Below are 21,594 nucleotides of genomic sequence, written 5' to 3'. Positions count from 1 at the left end.
TGGATATCATATGTTTTCATTCATAAGTGGAATTTGAGAAACTTAACAGATGACCATAGGGGAAGGGAAGGAAAAATAAGATACAAGCAGGGAGGGACACAAACCATAAGAGACTGTTAAATACAGAGAACTAAGGGTTGATGGGGGCACAGGTTGGGTGGGTGGGAAAAATGGGTGATGGGCATTGAGGAGGGCACTTGTTGGGATGAGCACTGGGTGTTGTGTGTAAGTGATGAATCACAAGAATCTACTCCCGAAGCCAAGACTACACCGTATGTTAGCTAACTTGACAATAAAAAAAAAAAATGACAGGTTTCAAATGAAATAATTCCTTAAGGGTTTCCTGTATTTCTCTTATTTCCCACATAATTTATGACCACATTAAATATGCTTTAAAAAATTAAACTTATACAAAAATATAATTACCATCTGAGTAGGGTCTCAGCGAATTAATAATAAGTTTCTTTAACTCTCATAAAGTTGCAAAGTAAAACTTTATTATTTTTTCACATTGATCCATTCCATAGTCAACCATAAAAGTAAACTTACTTAGAGGACTGAAACATGGAAAAATCTAGCAAGTGTCAAAATATCACAGTATTTCATCTAACACAACATTTATTACATGTTTACTGTGTTTGGCACCAGGGATGTAGAAGGCAATAAAATGTGGTCCATGCCCTTATAGGGGCTTACAGACTAACAGAAGACATATATAAATAAATAAGTGCAATAAAAAATAACTCAGGTGCTGGTTTCCAGCTGGGTGGGATATGTTTTTAAAAAATCTCTGCATTACCAATTGAGAAAAAAATCTCTACGTTACTAACACACACACACACACACACACACACACACACACACACACACAGTCTTATGGAAGAAAGGAAAAATAAAAGAATCTCCAAGTTATCACTTTTCATTTTATCAATCACCTCTCAAACCATCTCTTTCCAAAGTCCTCCACTGTATCATACTCGTGATACTTAAGAATCAATACAGAAATAGGTTATTTAACCACATCTTACTCTCAGCCAGTACCACAGTAACTTTTGCTAGAATGATAATCTCAGCTTTATCTTGCATTCTTTTTCCCCGCCACTTAAAAAAAATTTTTTTTTCAACGTGTATTTATTTTTGGGACAGAGAGAGACAGAGCATGAACGGGGGAGGGGCAGAGAGAGAGGGAGACACAGCATCAGAAACAGGCTCCAGGCTCTGAGCCATCAGCCCAGAGCCCGACGCGGGGCTCGAACTCACAGACCGCGAGATCGTGACCTGGCTGAAGTCGGACGCTTAACCGACTGCGCCACCCAGGCGCCCCCCCGCCACTTTAAATAAGGACAAATTAATGTTGCTTCTGTAGGAGTTTGTCCATTCCATTAACAGCTAAGACAAATTATAAAAGAGCACTCTACATGGGAGATACAGGCTTCCAGTTATGGAATGAGTAAGTCACTGGAATAAAGGAACAGCACAGGGAATATAATCAATGATACTGTAATAGTGCTGTATGCTGATGGTAGCTACACTTGTGGTGAGCATATAAAGAAGTTGAATCACTGTTGTGAAAATGATGTAATATTGTATGTCAACTATACTCAAAAAAATGTAAAACAGATAAAGAACACTCTATAAGCAATGGGGTAGAAACACTGATGTAAGAATGACATTTTACCAATGATGCTAAAATTATCCTTTCAGAAATACATGAAATTTAAATACTAAAATAAGTGCATATAGAACATACTTTTTAGCCTTCAGTTTTTCTATAAAAGAATCTTCTTTAATACATCCATCTGTTGGGTAGTATCCTTGTCTCATATTTATAGTTGTAGCAACCTTAGGTCAAGAATAAAAACAAAGTCATTCAACAAATTCTGTTTATCTGGAATTCAAACAACTAGTGTGCCATTCATAGATAAAGTCGATAATCTTAAAGATTCTCTTTAAATCAAAGAAAAAACTGTTCATGTATGATGCTTTTACCCTATTTTAATATTTGAAGAAATCTAATTTTGGCAACTATTAATTAAACAGAACATTAATTAAAATGCTTAATTCTACCACAATTCTAAAGGAAATAGCTGTAATGATACTTTTAAAATCTACTCTAAAATATTCACAATGACATCTCAAGTTATGTTCAAACTCTACAATTATATTTAAGAATAAATTTAGTAAGAAAAAAGTTCTAAGAAAAGAAAATGAATTTATTGGGGATCATAAAACAAGAACGGAATAAATGAATAATGTCCAGTTCCTGGAGACAAAGATTTAATATCCTTAAATACATCTAATATAAAATTAATACAATTCTACAGTCCATATGGAAAATATATTATGTGAGAATTACAAAAATTTCAACATATCATTCAGTAGAGATTTATTTATCCCACCAGATAATAAAGCTAATGTAATTAAAATGCTAAGGTACTGGCACAATAAATGAGTAGAATAGAGCCTTGAAACAGATCCATATATATATATGGAAACTTAATACAGAATACAAGGGGCATTTCAATTAAAAAGAGGAAGGAGGGGTGCCTGAGTGGCTTAGTCGGGTGAGCATCCAACTTCGGCTCAGGTCATGATCTCAGTCTGTGAGTTCGAGCCCACATCAGGCTCTGTGCTGACAGCTTGGAACCTAGAGCTTGCTTCAGATTCTGTGTCTCCCTCTCTCTGACCCTCCCCCATTCATGCTCTGTCTCTTTCTCAAAAATAAACATTAAAAACTAAAAAATAAATAAAAAGAGGAAGGATTATTCAACAAGTAGTATGAGAAAGTCAGCTAATCATTTTGAAGAATGATGAATGATGTTATACACCCACCTAACATCACATATTATAAAATATTTAAATATGTATCATAAAATGAAATGAGCATACAAAATACATATATAACTCTGAAATGGAAAGGTCTAATTAAAACCCAGAAACCATTAAAGAGGAGGAAAACAAGTAAAAGAAACATTCCTGAAAGGCTAAATGTAATAAAAAGTGAAAGACTGGTAGAAAATAGTTAAGATATACAGAATAAGATATTAATATCCCTATCACATGAACTCTTCTTACAAGTTAGGGAAAAAAAAACAATTCAAAAGGGAAATATCCAAAGTATATTTCAAGATCTATTAAAGATTCTCCCAAAAGGGAAGCTTGAAGTCAACATATGAGGGTGCTCTATTTCACTAGTAGTCAGGGAATTAAAGTTTAAAGTAAGAAAATAACTACTTTTCGCCCATCAAAATGCCAAACATTAAAGTAAATATGACAAATTCAAACATTAATTTGTTTTGGAGTTAGAAATTAACAGAACTGGCTCAGAATTTTTTGGGGAGGGGTGGTTTTGAAGAATTATATACAGATATAGTGAAAAACTGGGGTGCCTGGGTGACTCAGTTGGTTAAGCATCTGATGCTCAGTTGGAAGCATCTCGCAGTTCATGGGTCCAAGCCCTGCATGGGGCTCTGCACTGACAGTTCAGAGCCTGGAGCCTGCTTCAGATTCTCTCTCTGTCTCTCTCTCTGCCCCCTCCCCCTGCTCGCACTCTGTCTCTCTCTCTCAAAAACAAATAAATATTTTTAAAGGTATAGTGAAAAATTTTCAAAACCACTTAAATGTTTATAATAAAGGTATTAGTAAATAATTACAGAACTTATGTACAATGGTTTGTTACATAGCCATTAAAAGTAATTGCAGGATATCGGCCAATGTTCAAAAGCCAGCTAAGGTCTATACATTAGCTATACTCATTGTTTGCTATTAAAATTTTTTTTAATGTTTTATTTATTTTTGAGAGAGAGAAAGAGTGACTGAGCAAGCAAGTGAGGGGCAGAGAGAGAGGGAGACACAGAATCCTAAGCAGGCTCTAGGCTCTGGGCTGTCAGCACAGAGCCCTACACAGGGCTTGAACTCAGGAGCTGTGAGATCAGACCTCAGCCTAAGTCAGACACTTAAAACGACTGAGCCACCCAGGTGGCCCCAACTGTTTGCTATTAAAGGGGAACTCAATTTTTTTTAATGTTTTGTTTATTTTTGAGACAGAGAGAGACAGAGCATGAGCAGGGGAGGGGCAGAGAGAGAGGGAGACACAGAATCTGAAGCAATTCCAGGCTCTGAGGTGTCAGCACAAAGCCTGACGCGGGGCTCGAACTCACAAACCACGAGATCATGACCTGAGCCAAAGCCGGATGCTCAACTGACTGAGCCACCCAGGCACCCCCAAAGGGGAAGTCAATTTTGAGTTAAAAATTCATCTTTCCTTCTACATAGTACTACCGACTGATTTAACTTAAATTTGCACACATGCACTTTTTAAAAAAGTAATTGTAGGAGACTCTAATGAAAGTTAATGTTGCTACGAGAAATAAAGCTGATTACTACATGTTATAGTCACCCATTTAAATATACTTTTTTGGTGGGGGAGAGGATGTCTGTCAAGGTTTTTTTTGTTTGTTTGTTTGATGTTTATTTATTTTTGAGAGACAGAATCTGAAGCAGGTTCCAGGCTCTGAGCTGTCAGCACAGAGCCCAACACAGGGCTTGAACTCATGAACTGTGAGATCATGACCTGAGCCAAAGTCTCACACTTAACCGACTGAGCTACCCAGGTGCCCCTAAGGTTTTAAGTATAATAGACCAAAGATAGTCTTGTATTATAAGATAATTAGGAGGCAAATGTTACTTTTTTTAATGCTTTTTGAGAGAGGAAGAGAGCACATTCATGTGCAGGGGGCAGGGCAGGGGGGGAGGGAGGGAGAGGGAGAGAGGGGGAGAGAAAGAGAAAGAGAGAGAAAGAGAGAGAAAGAGAGAGACAGAGAGAGAGAGAGAGAGAGAGAGAGAGAGAGAGAGAGAAATATCCCAAGCAGGCTCTTTGCTATCAGCTTGGGGCTCCATCTCATGAACTGTGAAATCACGACCTAAGCCAAAATCAAGAATTGGACACTGAACCAACTGAGCCACCCAGGCATCCTGAAAAAGTGTTACTATTAACACAACACATTGGACTGAAAGTTATTTTTTGAGAATATCCCACCCCCAAACTGGCAGCTAAAACCTTAATTTCTATATGCCTATTCACTTATCCCCCTTTGGTTTAGCATTTCACAGTTAAGAGATTAATGTTACTATCAACAGATTTGAGAGGACACCTCTTCCAGAAAATTTAAGAAAATATTAAATACAACTGACCTAAAAGACTTCAGTTAAAATTGCATACAGATTCTTAACTTGTAATATATAAAACAGGTTCTCTCCCCGACCCTCAAAGCTTGTCATTTTTAAAAAAATTATGTAATTAGAGGGGCGCCTGGGTGGCTCAGTGGGTTAAGCGTCCGACTTCAGCTCAGGTCATGATCTCCCGGTTCGTGAGTTCAAGCCCCGCATCGGGCTCTGGGCTGACAGCTCAGAACCTGGAGCCTGTTTCAGATTCTGTGTCTCCCTCTCTGTCTCTGACCCTCCCCCGTTCATGCTGTCTCTCTCTGTCTCAAAAATAAATAAACGTTAAAAAAAATAAAAAAAAATAAAAATTATGTAATTATCACTGGTTTTTGTTTTTAGTTTCAAGTTTTTAGATTCCAGTTAGTTAAAACAGTGTTAATATTGGCCTCAGGTGTAGAATTCTTACCCATCACCCATTTAAACCGTCCCCCTACCCACCTCCCCTCCAGCAACCCTCAGTTTGCTATTTGTGGTGAGTTTTTTGCTTGTTTTTGCTACCTGTAAATGAAACAATGCAGTCAAATTTAGCCAGTATTTCTTTTATGGTTTTTGCTTTCAGTGATAGGTTTTAACAAGGCTTCCCCATCCAAGATTATGCAATTATCTGTACTTTCTTTTAGTTTAAATGTTTAATTTGCATGTTAACATTTCTAATCCACATGGGACTGGTAATAGATAGTAATTATCTATTGATTAGAAAACTTATCCTTCCCTTCTCACACGGTATATTTTTGGACTCCGGTCCAATAGATCAATACAATGTCAGTATTTCTGGAATGATACCTAAGTATGATCTTATGAACAAAATCTGCCATCTTGCTGTGCAAAATGTAGAATGCTTATGAAGTAACCATTAATATCAATCAAAAGCAAAGAACCAATGTTATCAAAAACCATACAACTATGAAAGATAAAGACTGGTAGATAGGGGTGCCTGGGTGGCTCAGTCAGTTGAGTGTCCAACTCTTGATTCTGGCTCAGGTCATGATCCCAGGGTCATGGGACTGAGCCCCACATTGGGGCTCAGTGTGAAGTTTGCTTAAGATTCTCTCTCCCTCTGCCCCTCTCCCCCACTCCTTCTCTCTCTCTTAAAAAAAAAAAAAATACCGGTAGATAAATTCATGTTTACCCAAACTCAGAAATAAGAACATAAGTATATCTATTAATCCGGAATAGAATCATTTTAGGCTTAAATACCTAGGCCTTCAACATTAAAGATAAATCATAAATATAAACTTAACGTGAACATAAGTATTTAAATCTTACTTTTTAGAAAAGAGCATGTAATATAAAAATAATAAACTACATTACTCAAATAGTCTATAAATTCAGTCTTTTTACTAATTTAAACTAGTTCATTCTCCTATTCAAAATAAATATTAGATATAAGCAAAAATCTACATTTTATTTTTTATTTTTTTTTTTTCTTCAACGTTTATTTATTTTTGGGACAGAGAGAGATAGAGCATGAACGGGGGAGGGGCAGAGAGAGAGGGAGACACAGAATCGGAAACAGGCTCCAGGCTCTGAGCCATCAGCCCAGAGCCCGACGCGGGGCTCGAACTCACGGACCGTGAGATCGTGACCTGGCTGAAGTCGGACGCTTAACCGACTGCGCCACCCAGGCGCCCCACAAAAATCTACATTTTAAAAACTAATAAAAGAGTGGTAACAGGGCACCTGGATGGCTCAGTCAGTTAAGCGTCCGACTTTGGCTCAGGTCATGATCTCACAGTTTGTGAGTTTGAGCCCTGTGTCCAGCTCTGTGCTGACAGCTTGGAGCCTGCTTTGGATTCTGTGTCTCCCTCTCTTTCTACCCTCCTCTGCTCATTTTTTGTCTCTCTCAAAAATTAAAAAAGAGTGGTAACGATTTCAGGAAGGTTTCTTGAAGGGACTCCCTTAAATAAGGATCAGCTTTAGCGCATGTGAAGACTCTGATTATAGTTCCTTGTCAATTCCCTGGGCTAAAAGCACAAGAGGAGAAAGGGGAAGGATGAAACAGATCTCCTGAAGTAAGAGTCAGAACTAGTTAAAATGATACAAAATAGATTTATCATAACCATAAAATCAAAACTAGCATTTGTAAATGTACCATAAACATTCATGTAAATGTTATTCAAAATAATACAAGTATAATGATTTAAGACACTAAGCATGAAGTCATTTGCCAAGAAAGGGAAAGGTTACTGTTCTAATAAATGTCTCTGTTTTTTTGAGTATTATAACAGGATGGATATAAGCAGAGACAGTTCCAGTTGCCTGTTTATTCCCTTTCCCACCACAAGACTGAATCTGTCAGGGATCTTCCATTACAACCACAGGAACTAGGCTCCCCTTTAACTATGTAGTGAAGCCACATCTGAGGAACCCAATGTCAAAAAAAGGACAGGAGAAAGGAATTTCCCACAATAAAGGCCATAATTTGTGAAGTATGTAATTCCAAAATAGACATCTTTTAACATGTAAATGTTTCCATTATAATTCAAACCTTCACAAATTTACATGTATGTATGTATGTTATTTTTTTTTTTTACCATGTTTAACCTACAAACCAATTAATCCACACCTAAATGATCATGGGTTGATTATAACACTTATTTGAATGGTCTTGAAGCTTGTAGAGAACTTTTACATAACTCAAATTTGACTTACAATCCTATAAGAAAAGTAGGTATTATTTCCATCTCAAGAATGAGGAAACTCAGGCTTTGTGTGACAGAACTATGACTGCATTCCAGATCTTCAGCTTCTATCTTGTTTGTCTCACTGACAGAAAACAATGGCTACAAATCCTCATCATCTGATATCTCAAGTGGAACATTAAGAATTTAGAGATTAAAGGGTGCCTGGGTGGCTCAGTTGATTAAGTGTCGGACTTTGGCTCAGGTCATGATTTCAAGATTCATGAGTTCAAGCCCTGCATCATGACCACTATGACCTTGTAGAACCTGCTTGAGATTCTCTCTCTCCCTCTCTCTCTCTGCACCCCACTCCCATGCTTTCCTTCTCAAAATAAGTAAACCTAAAAAAAAGAAAAAGAGGGGCGCCTGGGTGGCGCAGTCGGTTAAGCGTCCAACTTCAGCCAGGTCACGATCTCGCGGTCCGTGAGTTCGAGCCCCGCGTCAGGCTCTGGGCTGATGGCTCAGAGCCTGGAGCCTGTTTCCCATTCTGTGTCTCCCTCTCTCTCTGCCCCTCCCCCGTTCATGCTCTGTCTCTCTCTGTCCCAAAAACAAATAAACGTTGAAAAAAAAAAAAAAAAAGAAAAAGAATTTACAGATTAAAAGACAATTTTCCAGGGACATACTATATAAATTGAACTACATTTGTATTTGTAGCAAATGCAAAGGATGTTCATTAAATTTTACTTTATTATGGGTCTATAGATTTTAATCCTAGTGCAACTGTACTTTTTTAGTGCCTGTGAAGTTAACTTCAGGCTACTGTTTTGTTTCTCTTTTTAAACTATGGCATCTCTACAAATATAAATTCGATAACACACAAAGTTTCAGGGTCAGGGAGAGTTCAAAATTTCCTTGCATGCTATTGGCGTGGTAAAGAAAGGTAGAGACTTGAAAGGAATATATGTCACTAAAAATAAGTAAAAAGACCATATACAGGGGCGCCTGGGTGGCGCAGTCGGTTGAGCGTCCAACTTCAGCCAGGTCACGATCTCGCGGTCCGGGAGTTCGAGCCCCGCGTCGGGCTCTGGGCTGATGGCTCGGAGCCTGGAGACTGTTTCCGATTCTGTGTCTCCCTCTCTCTCTGCCCCTCCCCCGTTCATGCTCTGTCTCTCTCTGTCCCAAAAATAAATAAACGTTGAAAAAAAAAAAATTAAAAAAAAAAAAAAAAAAAGACCATATACAAAAATAAATTCAAGATGGATGAAAGACCTAAATGTGAGACAGGAAACCATCAAAATCCTAGAGGACAACACAGGCAGTAACCTCTTTGACCTTGGCCACAGCAACTTCTTACCAGATATGTCGCCAGAGGCGAGGGAAACAAAAGCAAAAATAAACTATTGGGACTTCATCAAAATAAAAAGCTTTTGCACAGTGAAGGAAACAATCTACAAAACTAAAAGGCAGCCTACAGAATAGGAGAAGATATTTGCAAATGACATATCTGATAAAAGGTTAGTATCCAAAATCGGTAAAGAACTTACCAAACTCAACATCCAAAAAACATACAATCCAACTAAGAAATGGGCAGAAGACATGAATAAACACTTCCAAAAAAGACATCCAGATGGCTAACAGACACATGAAGAGATGCTCAACATCACTCATCATCAGGGAAATATAGATCAAAACCACAATGAGATACCACCACACACCTGTCAGAATGGGTAAAATTAACAACACAAGAAACAACAGGTGTTGGCGAGGATGCAGAGAAAGGGGAACACTCTTGGACTGTTGGTGTGACTGCAAACGGGTACAGTCACTCTGGAGAACAGTATAGAGATTCCTCAAAAAGTTAAAAAGAGAACTACCCTAAGATCCAAAAATTGTACTACTAGGTATTTACCCAAAGGACACAAAAATACAGATTTGAAGGGGGACATACACCCCTATGTTTACAGCATCATGATTAACATTAGCCAAGCTATGGAGAGAGCCCAAATGTCCGTTAACTGATGAATGGATAAAGATGAATGGTGTGTGTGCGTGTGTGTTAAAAGACATTCTTATGGAATATCACTCAGTCATCAAAAAGAATGAAATCTTGCCATATGCAATGACACAGACTGAGCTACATGCATGATGCTAAGTGAAATAAGTTAATCAGAGAAGATAAATACCACATGATTTCACTCATATGTGGAACTTAAGAAACAGAACAGGTGAACATATGGGATGGGGGAAAAGAGAGAGAGAAACAAACCATGAGAGACTCTTAGAGAACTGATGGTTGATGGAGGGAGGTGGGTGGGGGAAGGGCCAGATGAGGGATGGGGATTAGGGAGGGCACTTGTTATGATGAGCACTGGGTGTTGTATGTAATTGATGAATCACTGGATTCTACTCCTGAAACCAATATTAACTGTATGTTAACTAAAAGTTAAATAAAAATTTGAAAAAATAAACAAAAATGATCATTGGAAACAGTAAAAATTAGGATAAACATAAAAAATAAATAAAAATACGGGTGCCTGAGTGGCTTAGTCGGTTAAGCGTCTGACTTCGGCTCAGGTCATGATCTCACAGTTCGTGGGTTCAAGCCCCCACACTGAGCTCTGGGCTAGTATCTCTGAGCTCGGAGCCTGGAGCCTGCTTTGGATTCTGTGTCTCCCTCTCTCTCTGCCCCTCCTCCAATCATGTTCTGTCTCTCTCTGTCTCAAAAATGAATAGACATTAAAAATAATGTAAAAAAATAAATGAAAATAATTAAAAAGAGGCAATTTTCCACAGAAGTCTCCAAAGGGGTGCCTGGGTAGCTCAGTCAGTTAAGCATCTGACCCTTGATTTCAGCTCAGGTCATGATCCCAGGATCATGGGACTGAGCCTGTATTGGGCTCCATGCTGTGTGTGAAGTCTACTTAAGATATTCTCTCTCTCTCCCTCTCCCTCCCTCTGTCCCTCTCCCCTGCTTGCACACTTGCTCTCTCTAAAATTTAAAAACTTATTTTTAAAAAGAGTCAAAATATATAGGCTGATTAATGTAAAACTTTAACTTTGTATTTTCTTGAATATTCATAACAATTATAAAACAAATCAAAAAAAGCTTTATCTTTTGTTAAGCTGCTTTAAGACTCAGCAGCAAAAATTCAAAATTTCAGGTTCTAACAAAAGTATGTTTTCTCTAACATTTTTACTTTCAACAGTAGGTTATAATATACTGACTATGAAAGATGATAAAACTTACCTCACAATCAGGACATATAATTGTGTTGTGTTCTTCAGTTATTAACAAGCACAGTTCACAAAAAGCATGTCCACATTGAAGTTCATGGTGGTGACCTATGAAATGAAATTCTGCTGTGAATTAAACTGTCTACAGTTTGTCAGCATTGAATGTGCAGCATTAATCAGAGGGAAAAGTTAAAAGAAGGGACTCTTACATGGGAAGAGATATCAAGTTTCATTAGAAATGCAGGACCTGTTAAACAAAATTCAGTAGAAGCTATTAAGTCTGAAGGAGGGAAAAAGTCAAATTGAAAGCCAAGCAGGGCTATGTAATATTGTTGCATTAATTTAGTTTCTGGTACCGATACTACTTCGAATTTGCCATATCTTATAATCATACAAAATGTTCTGACATACTTCATTTGATCCTTGTACATATCACAGCCAAGTAGGCTTAGGAAGGTTACATTCAACTTAGAAATCGATAAACCTTTTGGTGATGTGGCTAAATGGTATAATCTAGACTCCAGCCTAGTTCTGTGTCCAAGTCCAATACTCTTTCTATTTGTTCCCATTGCCTCTAATTTATATTTCCAATCCTGTGAAGAGAACAGGGAGGGCAGATATGAGACACTGGCAAGACCTCTCTCTTACAATGACCTAAGATACTTGACAGAAGCCAGATGCTACTACTGTCACACATACATGATCCACATAAAGATAATTTCACAAACCTAGCATTTATGAGGGGAAATACCATAATCCTGAGTGAAAGCCTAATATCAAGATTTTAATGCTGTCAATAGAATTTAAAGCTTATCATAGTAAACATATTTGTTTTAGCTATGTAACTTCAAAAAGTTGTCATTTTAAAACACTTTGTAAGAAAAAAAGGAAAAGCACTAGATAAAATCAGTTATATTTTATTGCCAAAAGACAGTGTTCTTGCTGATTTATAAGAATTACATTCTTTTGATAAAAAAGCTTTAGTTTGCAAGCCAAGCGAAATATCTGAAACTTGCTTATGACCAAGCTAAATTTTACAGCTCTATTTAAATTTCAGAGATAATATTTCCAAATAAATCAAAATTGTTTAACTGTTCTATCCTTATACAATTTCTGATATTGTGCCAGTCTAATCTGTGATACATCATAGCTTACAAAGCACTTCCACAATTTTATATGCCTAAATACCACCTAGTATTTCTGAGCATTGTAATACAAACATATGGAAGCATGAGTGATTTTAAAAGGTCATGTTCGTAAACTTTATCTGGTAATGCTTATTTGATTCAAACAATGGAGATTTTCTATGCAACAGCTGTGATAAAAAGAGTAGGAGAAACTTGGCTCCCCACCTTAAAACACAACTAACCAACTTTTTCTACAAAGGTTCACTCACATCTCTCAAATGGAGTCCATCTCGGAGGGACTGAGAAAATGAACGATTTTCACTATGAAAGTATAAATGTTAAGTAGTCATTGGAGTGGTAATAAGACTTCAGCAACTGCAGTTTGAAATTCAACAACTCCTGCCAGAGACAGCACTCTAAGGCATTTTAAATTACATTAAAGTAACCTGAAAGTGTTTTCACTGGAGCAGATTCTAAATCCATAGGAGTGCAGTGGATTTCCCCCCTTGATGTACAAAGAAAAAACACAAGATGCACAAAAAGAGTGAATTGTTTCCCAAACAATGCCTTAAGCCAAACTGAGCGATAACGCTTCCCTTCCAATGCCAAATATCTGTTTTCTAATCCTGGAACGTTTTAAAGTGGTCTACTCGTTACTCCTCCTGCAACAAAATCTACACAAGCAAATCAAATTTCGTTACTTCTTGATCACAAGACAATGGGCTAAATTTTTATATCTACCCTTTCATGAATCTGTGAACCCGGGGGAGTTTTTGAACTAACGCTCAAGAGAGCTCACACACCATTCCCTAATAGAATCAGTGAAAAAGGGAGAGAAGCAGGTGCCAAGTGGAGAAAGCTTCGGAGAGGTACGGAGCCACCCTGACCACAGGGGACGTCTCTGCCGCCCCGAGGGTGGGCTGCAGACACGCAGGGAGGCCTGTGACACAGTTCTCCAGGTCCACCTTGCTGTAACTGAGCAGCGCCCCACACTGCCACCCCACTCGGCTCCCAGCCCTCGGGACAGGCCTTGCTCTCCGTCTCCAGGCCCAGCAGCCTGACTGGGACAGAGCCTATGGAGGGCAGATGGCCAAGGCGGGGCTGGGCCCCATGGGGGTCTCCTCACCAGAAACTCTGGACTCCCTTCTTCCACACTGAGTGCACTGAATCTCGGCAGCGCCCCACGGCCGACTCTTCCTCCCCATCTGCTGATAGGCAGACAGGCTGAAACAAGCCGTCGAAGGTACTGCCGCCATGGCGGCCTCCTTCGGGATCCGAGGACGGGTACCACGTGCCAGTCCCGGCGTCCCTTGCGGCAGCGACCAATCCTCAGGGCAGGCGGCTCCTGATAGCCAATCAAAGAGTTTAGCCCGCCTTCTCAGCTTGCCACGCTGGGGCGTCCGGAATTCCAGGTGCGGGGGTGGCTGTTTTCGGCTTGGACTTGGGCAGGTACAGTCTGAGGAAGGATGCCACCGGAGGTCAGGGAAGGACCACTTACTTTCAGATTTTTACCTAAAGCACACTCCCGTAGCACTCTTACTGCATTCATAATTCAGATTTCGCGTATTATTACTTAAATTGTTGTCGACTTTACAGGTAGAAAACAATCTTTTGTATTGAAGTCATCCTTCTTCCCTCAATATATTAGGGCTAGAGGCCCTAAACCTGTGTGCTGGAAATGTGGGGGCTTGACTAATAGTAGCCTTAGTGGAGAACCTATCAGTATCTACCGGTGGGGAGATTCCATTAACAATTTCAAACTAAAGTCTGGTCATCGTTAATAGTTGTTAATGGTATACAAGGCACTGCTGGGAGCAGTTGGGGATGCTAAGCATTTGTAAACTAACAGGTTCCTGCTTGAGAGGTATGTAGCCCTCTACCTCTAAAACGGTAACTTCTGCTGGGGTGGCTTGTGTTAAGTGCCAGAGGAGATTAGAGACAATAAGAATTACCGCATTCTGAAGAGATGATGTCTAGCCTTCCTAAAGGATATAGGGGTTTACATTAGACCTTAAAACCTGGGTAGGACTTTAAGGAGTAAACAGGACATCAGGCATTCCAGAGAGAAAGAATGGCTTAAGCAGAGTGGGAGATGCAGTGGCCTCTCTGGAATTTAATTTGTAGGCCATTAAGTCAGAGCATTAATTTCCTTAAAGTGAGCTTTTTGGAGAAGGTATATTGGGGTAGAATTTTGGGGAGTCTTCAATATTGGACTAAGGAGTTTGGACTTTACCTTTCAAGCAGTAGAGTGCTAGTGAAGTTGTAAGAGCAAGGGCTAAAGTAATCTGGTAGCAGTGGGGCAGGTATATTGTGGAGGAAACATCTAGAGATGGCAGAGTGCCTTCAGAGGGTAAGAATAACTGCCTGCATATATTCCTTTTTTTCTCCTCTATTAAAAAAATAGAAACAAATATTATGTTCAGACATTTATCTCTTTGAATATTATTTCTCCCTTGTTATTTTTTCTGGAGCTCCTGTTAGACAGTAAATAGGGCCTTTTCATTCTATACCTTTCTTAACTTTGCTTTCATATTTTCCATTTCTTTATCTCTCTGTGCTGCATTCTGGGAATTTTTTTCAGATATCTATACCTGTTAATCAATTCTCTCTTCAGCCGTACATAATCTGCTATTTAACATGACCACTGAGTTTTAAATTTTCAGTGACCATTTTATTCAATTCTAGATATTCTCTTTTTTTTAATTTCAAATTTTGCCTGATCTTTTTTGGAGAGAATTATGTTCCTTTCTCATGTTTTTTATTCCATCTTTTATTACTTTAATATTTTAAGCACACTTATTTTGTTATATAACCCCAACATTCCTTTTTCTGATATTCTTCAGAGGTATAAATATGCAATTTTATTATTTTTACCAATCCTCATTCGTGGTGATTTGTTTCTTCATATGTTTTGTAATTTTGGATTTTAAGCTCATGTTTGAAAATGTTTATCTGTGGGAATCTTGTAAGACCTGTATTAAGGATACATTTCCCCAGATTTCATTTTTGCTTCCTTTAGGCACCTCAATGCATGATGAATCTAGGAGCACTTTAATTTAATGTCTTGGCTTGTGTTTTGATAGACTACCCTGACAGCATATTTCAAATCCCAAGCCTACCTGAAAGCACGTATATATTGTAGGTAACGGGGGAGATATTTTCCCCACCTAAAGGTATACAAGATAAACAGAATTCTTTACCTTTTAGCCTACCTGTTCACTCCTGCCATCAGTGTGTGAACCTAACCTACCATGCAAAAGCTTGGATTAGCAGCTGTTTTGTTTATTTATTTTTTGCCAATTCAATGCCTGTGCCATGATATCTCCTTGTGGCCTTACTTACATTTATCTGACTAATGAGTTTTCATGTTTATTAATCATTTAGACTTTCATATTCTTTTTTTTGCCTTTTGGGTTGTTTGTCTCTTGACTGATTTATAGTAATTCTTTATTCTAGATTCCATTGCAAATATCCTTTCCTAGACTATGATTTGTTTTGGGGTGTGTGTGTGCGTGTGTGTGTGTGTGTGTGTGTGTGTTGTGTGTGTGTGTTTTACTTTATGATATCTCTTATTGTCCAAAAGTGTTGTATTTTACTATGGAATTTTGGTTAAGATTTGCAATTTGTGAATATTGTTTTAAAATCTTTCCCCAAGCTAAATATTCATTGTATTTATTATCTTCTACAAGCTTTATTACCTTCTCTTCTATTTTAAAATTCAGCTTTGTTGTCATTGGTATTTGCATAGGGGTGGGAGAAAGTGAGGTGCAAAGGAAATATCAGAATGCAGTAATTTGGTTGGGCAGGGTCTTGAACCTTGATTTACTCATTACATATGTGTCTCTATGTATACACCATTGGTGTAGTGCCATCTCAGAACACAGATACAGAGATAGACATTCCACATTTTATTATGACTTTTAAAAGCATCAAGTATATTTTAACCTTGGTTCTACTTTCGTTTCAATAAAACTGTGGATTTAACATTTATAAAAATTTTATTATTATTTTTAGTATGATATTTATTGTAAAATTGGTTTCCATACAACACCTAGTGCTCATCCCAACAGGTGCCCTCCTCAGTACCCATCTCCCACTTTCCCCTCCCTCCTAACCCCCATCAACCCTCAGTTTATTCTCAGTTTGTAAGAGTCTCTTATGGTTTGGCTCCCTCCCTCTCTAACCTTTTTTTCCCCTCCCCTCCCCCATGTTCTTCTGTTAAGTTTCTCAGGATCCACATAAGAGTGAAAACATATGGTATCTGTCTTTCTCTGTATGACTTTTTTCACTTAGCATAACACTCTCCAGTTCCATTCACGTTGCTACAAAAGGCCATATTTCATTCTTTCTCATTGCCAAGCAGTATTCCATTGTATATATAAACCTAACTTCTTTATCTATTCATCGGATGATGGACATTTAGGCTCTTTCCAGAATTTGGCTATTGTTGAGAAAGTGCTGCTATAAACATTGGGGTACAAGTGCCCCTATGCATCAGCACTCCTGTATCCCTAGGGAAAATTCCTAGCAGTGCTATTGCTGGGTCATATGGTAAATCTATTTTTAATTTTTTGAGGAACCTCCACACTGTTTTCCAGAGCGGCTGCACCAGTTTGCATTCCCACCCACAGTGCAAGAGGGTTCCCTTTTCTCCACATCCTCACCAGCATCTGTAGTCTCCTGATTTGTTCATTTTAGCCACCCTGACTGGCGTGAGGTGGTATCTCAGTGTGGTTTTGATTTGTATTTCCCTGATGAGGAGTGACGTTGAGCATCTTTTCATGTGCCTGTTGGCCATCTGGATGTCTTCTTTAGAGAAGTGTCTATTCATGTTTTCTGCCCATTTCTTCACTGGATTATTTGTTTTTCGGGTGTGGAGTTTGGTGAGCTCTTCATAGATTTTGGATACTAGCCCTTTGTCCGATATGTCATTTGCAAATATCTTTTCCCATTCCGTTGGTTGCCTTCTGTTTTTTGTTTTGTTGATTGTTTTGTTGATTGTTTCCTTTGCAGTGCAGAAGCTTTTTATCTTTGTGAGGTCCCAATAGTTCGTTTTTGCTTTTAATTCTCTTGCCTTTGGAGACGTGTCAAGTAAGAAATTGCTGCGGCTACAGTCAGAGAGGTTTGTTCCTGCTTTCTCCTCTAGGGTTCTGATGGTTTCCTGTCTCACATTCAGGTCCCTTTATGCATTTTGAGTTTACTTTTCTGAATGGTGTAAGAAAGTGGTCTAGTTTCATTCTTCTGCATGTTGCTGTCCAGTTCTCCCAGCACCATTTGTTAAAAAGACACTCTTTTTTCCATCGGATATTCTTTCCTGCTTTGTCAAAGACAACTTGGCCATACTTTAGTAGGGCCAATTCTGGAGTCTCTATTCCATCCCATTGGTCTATGTGTCTGTTTTTGTGCCAATATGATGCTGTCTTGATGATTACAACTTTGTAGTAGAGACTACAGTCTGGGATTGTGATGCCTCCCACTTTGGTCTTCTTCCTCAATATTACTTTGGCTATTCGGGGTCTTTTGTGGTTCCATACAAATGTTAGGATTGCTTGTTCTAGCTTCGAGAAGAATGCTGGTGCAATTTTGATTGGGATTGCATTGAATGTGTAGATAGCTTTGGGTAATATTGACATTTTAACAATATTTATTCTTCCAATCTGTGAGCACGGAATGTTTTTCCATTTCTTTATACCTTCTTCAATTTCCTTCATAAACTTTCTATAGTTTTCAGCATACAGATCTTTCACATCTTTGGTTAGATTTATTCCCAGGTATTTTATGCTTCTTGGTGCAATTGTGAATGGGATCAGTTTCTTTATTTGTCTTTCTGTTACTTCATTATTAGTGTATAAGAATGCAACTGATTTCTGTACATTGATTTTGTATCCTGCGACTTCGCTGAATTCATGTATCCGTTCTAGCAGACTTTGGGTGGAGTCTATCGGGTTTTCCATGTTTAATATCATGTCATCTGCAAAAAGTGAAAGTTCGACTTCATCTTTGCCAATTTTGATGCCTTTCATTTCCTTTTGTGTTCTGATTGCTGATGCTAGGACTTCCAACACTATGTTAAACAACAGCGGTGAGAGTGGACATCCCTGTCGTGTTCCTGATCTCAGGAGGAAACCTCTCGGTTTTTCCCCATTGAGGATGATATTAGCTGTGGGCTTTTCATAAATGGCTTTTATGATGTTGACGTATGTTCCTTCTATCCCGACTTTCTCAAGGGGTTTTATTAAGAAAGGAATCTGAATTTTGTCAGATGCTTTTTCTGCATCGATTGGCAGGATCATATGATTCTTTTCTTCTCTTTTATTAATGTGATGTATCACATTGATTGATTTGCAAATGGTGAACCAGCCCTGTAGCCCACGAATGAGTCCCACTTGATCATGGTGAATAATTCTTTTTATATGCTGTTGAATTCGAGTTGCTAGTATCTTGTTGAGAATTTTTGCATCCATATTCATCAGGGATATTGGCCTGTAGTTCTCTTTTTTTGCTGGGTCTCTGTCTGGTTTAGGAATCAAAGTAATGCTGGCTTCATAGAAGGAGTCTGGAAGTTTTCCTTCCCTGTCTATTTTTTGGAACAGTTTGAGAAGGATAGGTATTATTTCTGCTTTAAATGTCTGGTAGAATTCCCCAGGGAAGCCATCTGGTCCTGGACTCTTATTTGTTGGCAGGTTTTTGATAACTGATTCAATTTCTTCACTGGTTATGGGTCTGTTCAAGTTTTCTGTTTCTTCCTGTTTGAGTTTTGGAAGTGGGTGGGTGCTTAGGAATTTGTCCACTTCTTCCAGGTTGTCCAGTTTGTTGGCATGTAATTTTTCATAGTGTTCCCTGATAATTGCTTGTATCTCTGAGGGATTGGTTGTAATAATTCCCTTTTCATTCATGATTTTATCTATTTGGGTCATCTCCCTTTTCTTTTTGAGAAGCCTGGCTAGAGGTCTATCAATTTTGTTTATTGTGTCAAAAAACCAACTCTTGGTTTCATTGATCTGCTCTATAGTTTTGTTTATTTCTGCTCTGATCTTTATTATTGCTCTTATTCTGCTGGATTTGGGGTGTCTTTGCTGTTCTGCTTCTAGTTCCTTTAGGTGTGCTGTTAGATTTTGTACTTGGGATTTTGCTTGTTTCTTGAGATAGGCCTGGATTGCAATGTATTTTCCTCTCAGGACTGCCTTTGCTGCATCCCAAAGCGTTTGGATTGTTGTATTTTCATTTTCATTTGTTTCCATATATTTTTAAATTTCTTCTCTGATTGCCTGGTTGACCCATTCATTCTTTAGTAGGGTGTTCTTTAACCTCCATGCTTTTGGAGGTTTTCCAGACTTCTTCCTGTAATTGATTTCAAGTTTCATAGCATTGTGGTCTGAAAGTATGCATGGTATGATTTCAATTCTTGTATACTTATGAAGGGCTGTTTTGTGACCCAGTATGTGATCTATCTTGGAGACTGTTCCATGTGCACTCGAGAAGAAAGTATATTCTGTTGCTTTGGGATGCAGAGTTCTAAATATATCTGTCAAGTCCATCTGATCCAATGTATCATTCAGGGCCCTTGTTTCTTTATTGATCCTGTGTCTAGATGATCTATCCATTGTTGTAAGTGGGATGTTAAAGTCCCCTGCAATTACCACATTCTTATCCAATAAGGTTGCTTATGTTTGTGAGTAGTTGTTTTATATATTTGGGGGCTTCCGTATTCGGCACATAGACATTTATAGTTGTTAGCTCTTCCTGATGGATACTCCCTGTAATTATTTTATAGTGCCCTTCTTCATCTCTTGTTACAGCCTTTGATTTAAAGTCTAGTTTGTCTGATACAAGTATGGCTACTCCAGCCATACTACTCTTTTGACCTCCAGTAGGATGACAGATGGTTCTCTCTCCCCTCACTTTCAATCTGAAGGCGTCCTCAGGTCTAAAATGAGTCTCTTGTAGACAGCAAATAGATGGGTCTTGTTTTTTAATCCATTCTGATACCCTATGTCTTTTGGTTGGAGCATTTAGTCCATTTACATTCAGTGTTATTAGTCAAAGATGTGGGTTCAGAGTCATTGTGATGTCTGTCGGTTTCATGCTTGTAGTGATGTCTCTGGCACTTTGTGGTCCTTGCAACATTTCACTCACAGAATCCCCCTTAGCATCTCTTGTAGGACTGGTTTAGTGGTGATGAATTCCTTCAGCTTTTGTTTGTTTGGGAAGACCTTTATCTCTCCTTCTATTCTGAATGACAGACTTGCTGGAGAAAGGATTCTCGGCTGTATATTTTCTCTGTTCATCACATTGAAGATTTCCTGCCATTCCTTTCTGGCCTGCCAAGTTTCAGTAGATAGGGCTGCTACTATTCTTATGAGTCTACCTTTGTAACTTAGAGCCTGTGTATCCCTAGCTGCTTTCTGAATTTTCCCTTTATCCTTGTATTTCACCAGTTTCACTATGATGTGTTGTAGAGAAGACCGATTCAAGTGTACGTCTGAAGGGGGTTCTCTGTGCCTCTTGGATTTCAATGCCTTTTTCCTTTCCCAGATCAGGGAAGTTTTCAGCTATGATTTGTTCAAGTAAGCCTTTAGCCCTTTTCTCTCTCTTCTTCTTCCTCTTCTGGAAATCCTATGATACGGATATTGTTCTGTTTGATTGCATCACTTAGTTCTCTAAATCTCCCCTCATACTCCTGGATTTTTTTTCTCTTTTTCTCAGCTTTCTGCTTTCCCATAATTTTATCTTCTAATTCACCTATTCCCTCCTCTGCCTCCTCAATCCGGGCTATGGCTGCCTCCATTTTATTTTGCACCTCATTTATAGCGTTTTTTAGCTCCTCACGACTATTTCTCAGTCCCTTGATCTCTGTAGCAATAGATTCTCTGCTGTCCTCTATGCTTTTTTCAAGTCCAGCAATTAATTTTATGACTATTATTCTAAATTCTTATTCCATTATACTGCTTGAGTCGGTTTTGATCAATTTGTTAGCTGTTGCTACTTCCTGGAGTTTCTTTTGAGGAGAATTCTTCCGTTTCATCATTTTGCATGGTCCCTGGGGTAGCTCCAAACTGCAGGGCACTTCCCCTGTGCTGTCCAGAGTAACTTGTGTTGGTGGATCGGGCCGCAGTCAGACCCGATGTCTGCCCCCAGCCCACCACTGGGGCCACAGTCAGACTGGTGTGTACCTTATCTTCCCCTGTCCCAGGGGCAGGACTCACTGTGGAGTGGTGTGGCCCCTGTCAGTGCTACTTGCACACTGCTGGGCTTGTGGTGCTGCTTCGGTAGGATCTGGCCAGGGGTATATTAGCCAGGGTGGATCTGCAAGGTGCACAGGGGCGGGAGGGGCAGGCTTAGCTCGCTTTGCCGTGGTCGTCCCCTGCGGGAGGTAGCACCGGAAGGGA

General features: G+C 38.9%; 1 protein-coding gene across 1 annotated transcript in view; it reads right to left on the bottom strand.

Annotated features, from left to right (window-relative positions):
• RNF17 (ring finger protein 17) overlaps nucleotides 1–13,461 on the bottom strand; it is a 122,645-nt gene extending 109,184 nt beyond the window's left edge. The window contains exons 1-3 of the mRNA XM_047077378.1: nucleotides 13,332–13,461; nucleotides 11,092–11,186; nucleotides 1,751–1,842 (exon numbers count right to left, since the gene is read on the bottom strand). Coding sequence (XP_046933334.1) covers nucleotides 1,751–1,842; nucleotides 11,092–11,186; nucleotides 13,332–13,461 — 317 coding nt within the window. The remainder of the gene's footprint in view (nucleotides 1–1,750; nucleotides 1,843–11,091; nucleotides 11,187–13,331) is intronic.
• Between the last annotated feature and the right edge of the window lie 8,133 nt (nucleotides 13,462–21,594).

Source organism: Lynx rufus, unplaced genomic scaffold (assembly GCF_022079265.1).
Source record: "Lynx rufus isolate CCGP_SWC_20201006 ecotype Redwood Valley unplaced genomic scaffold, mLynRuf1.p SCAF_1, whole genome shotgun sequence".
NCBI classification, from domain to species: Eukaryota; Metazoa; Chordata; class Mammalia; order Carnivora; family Felidae; genus Lynx; species Lynx rufus.
This window is presented reverse-complemented; position numbering and strand designations above follow the sequence as displayed.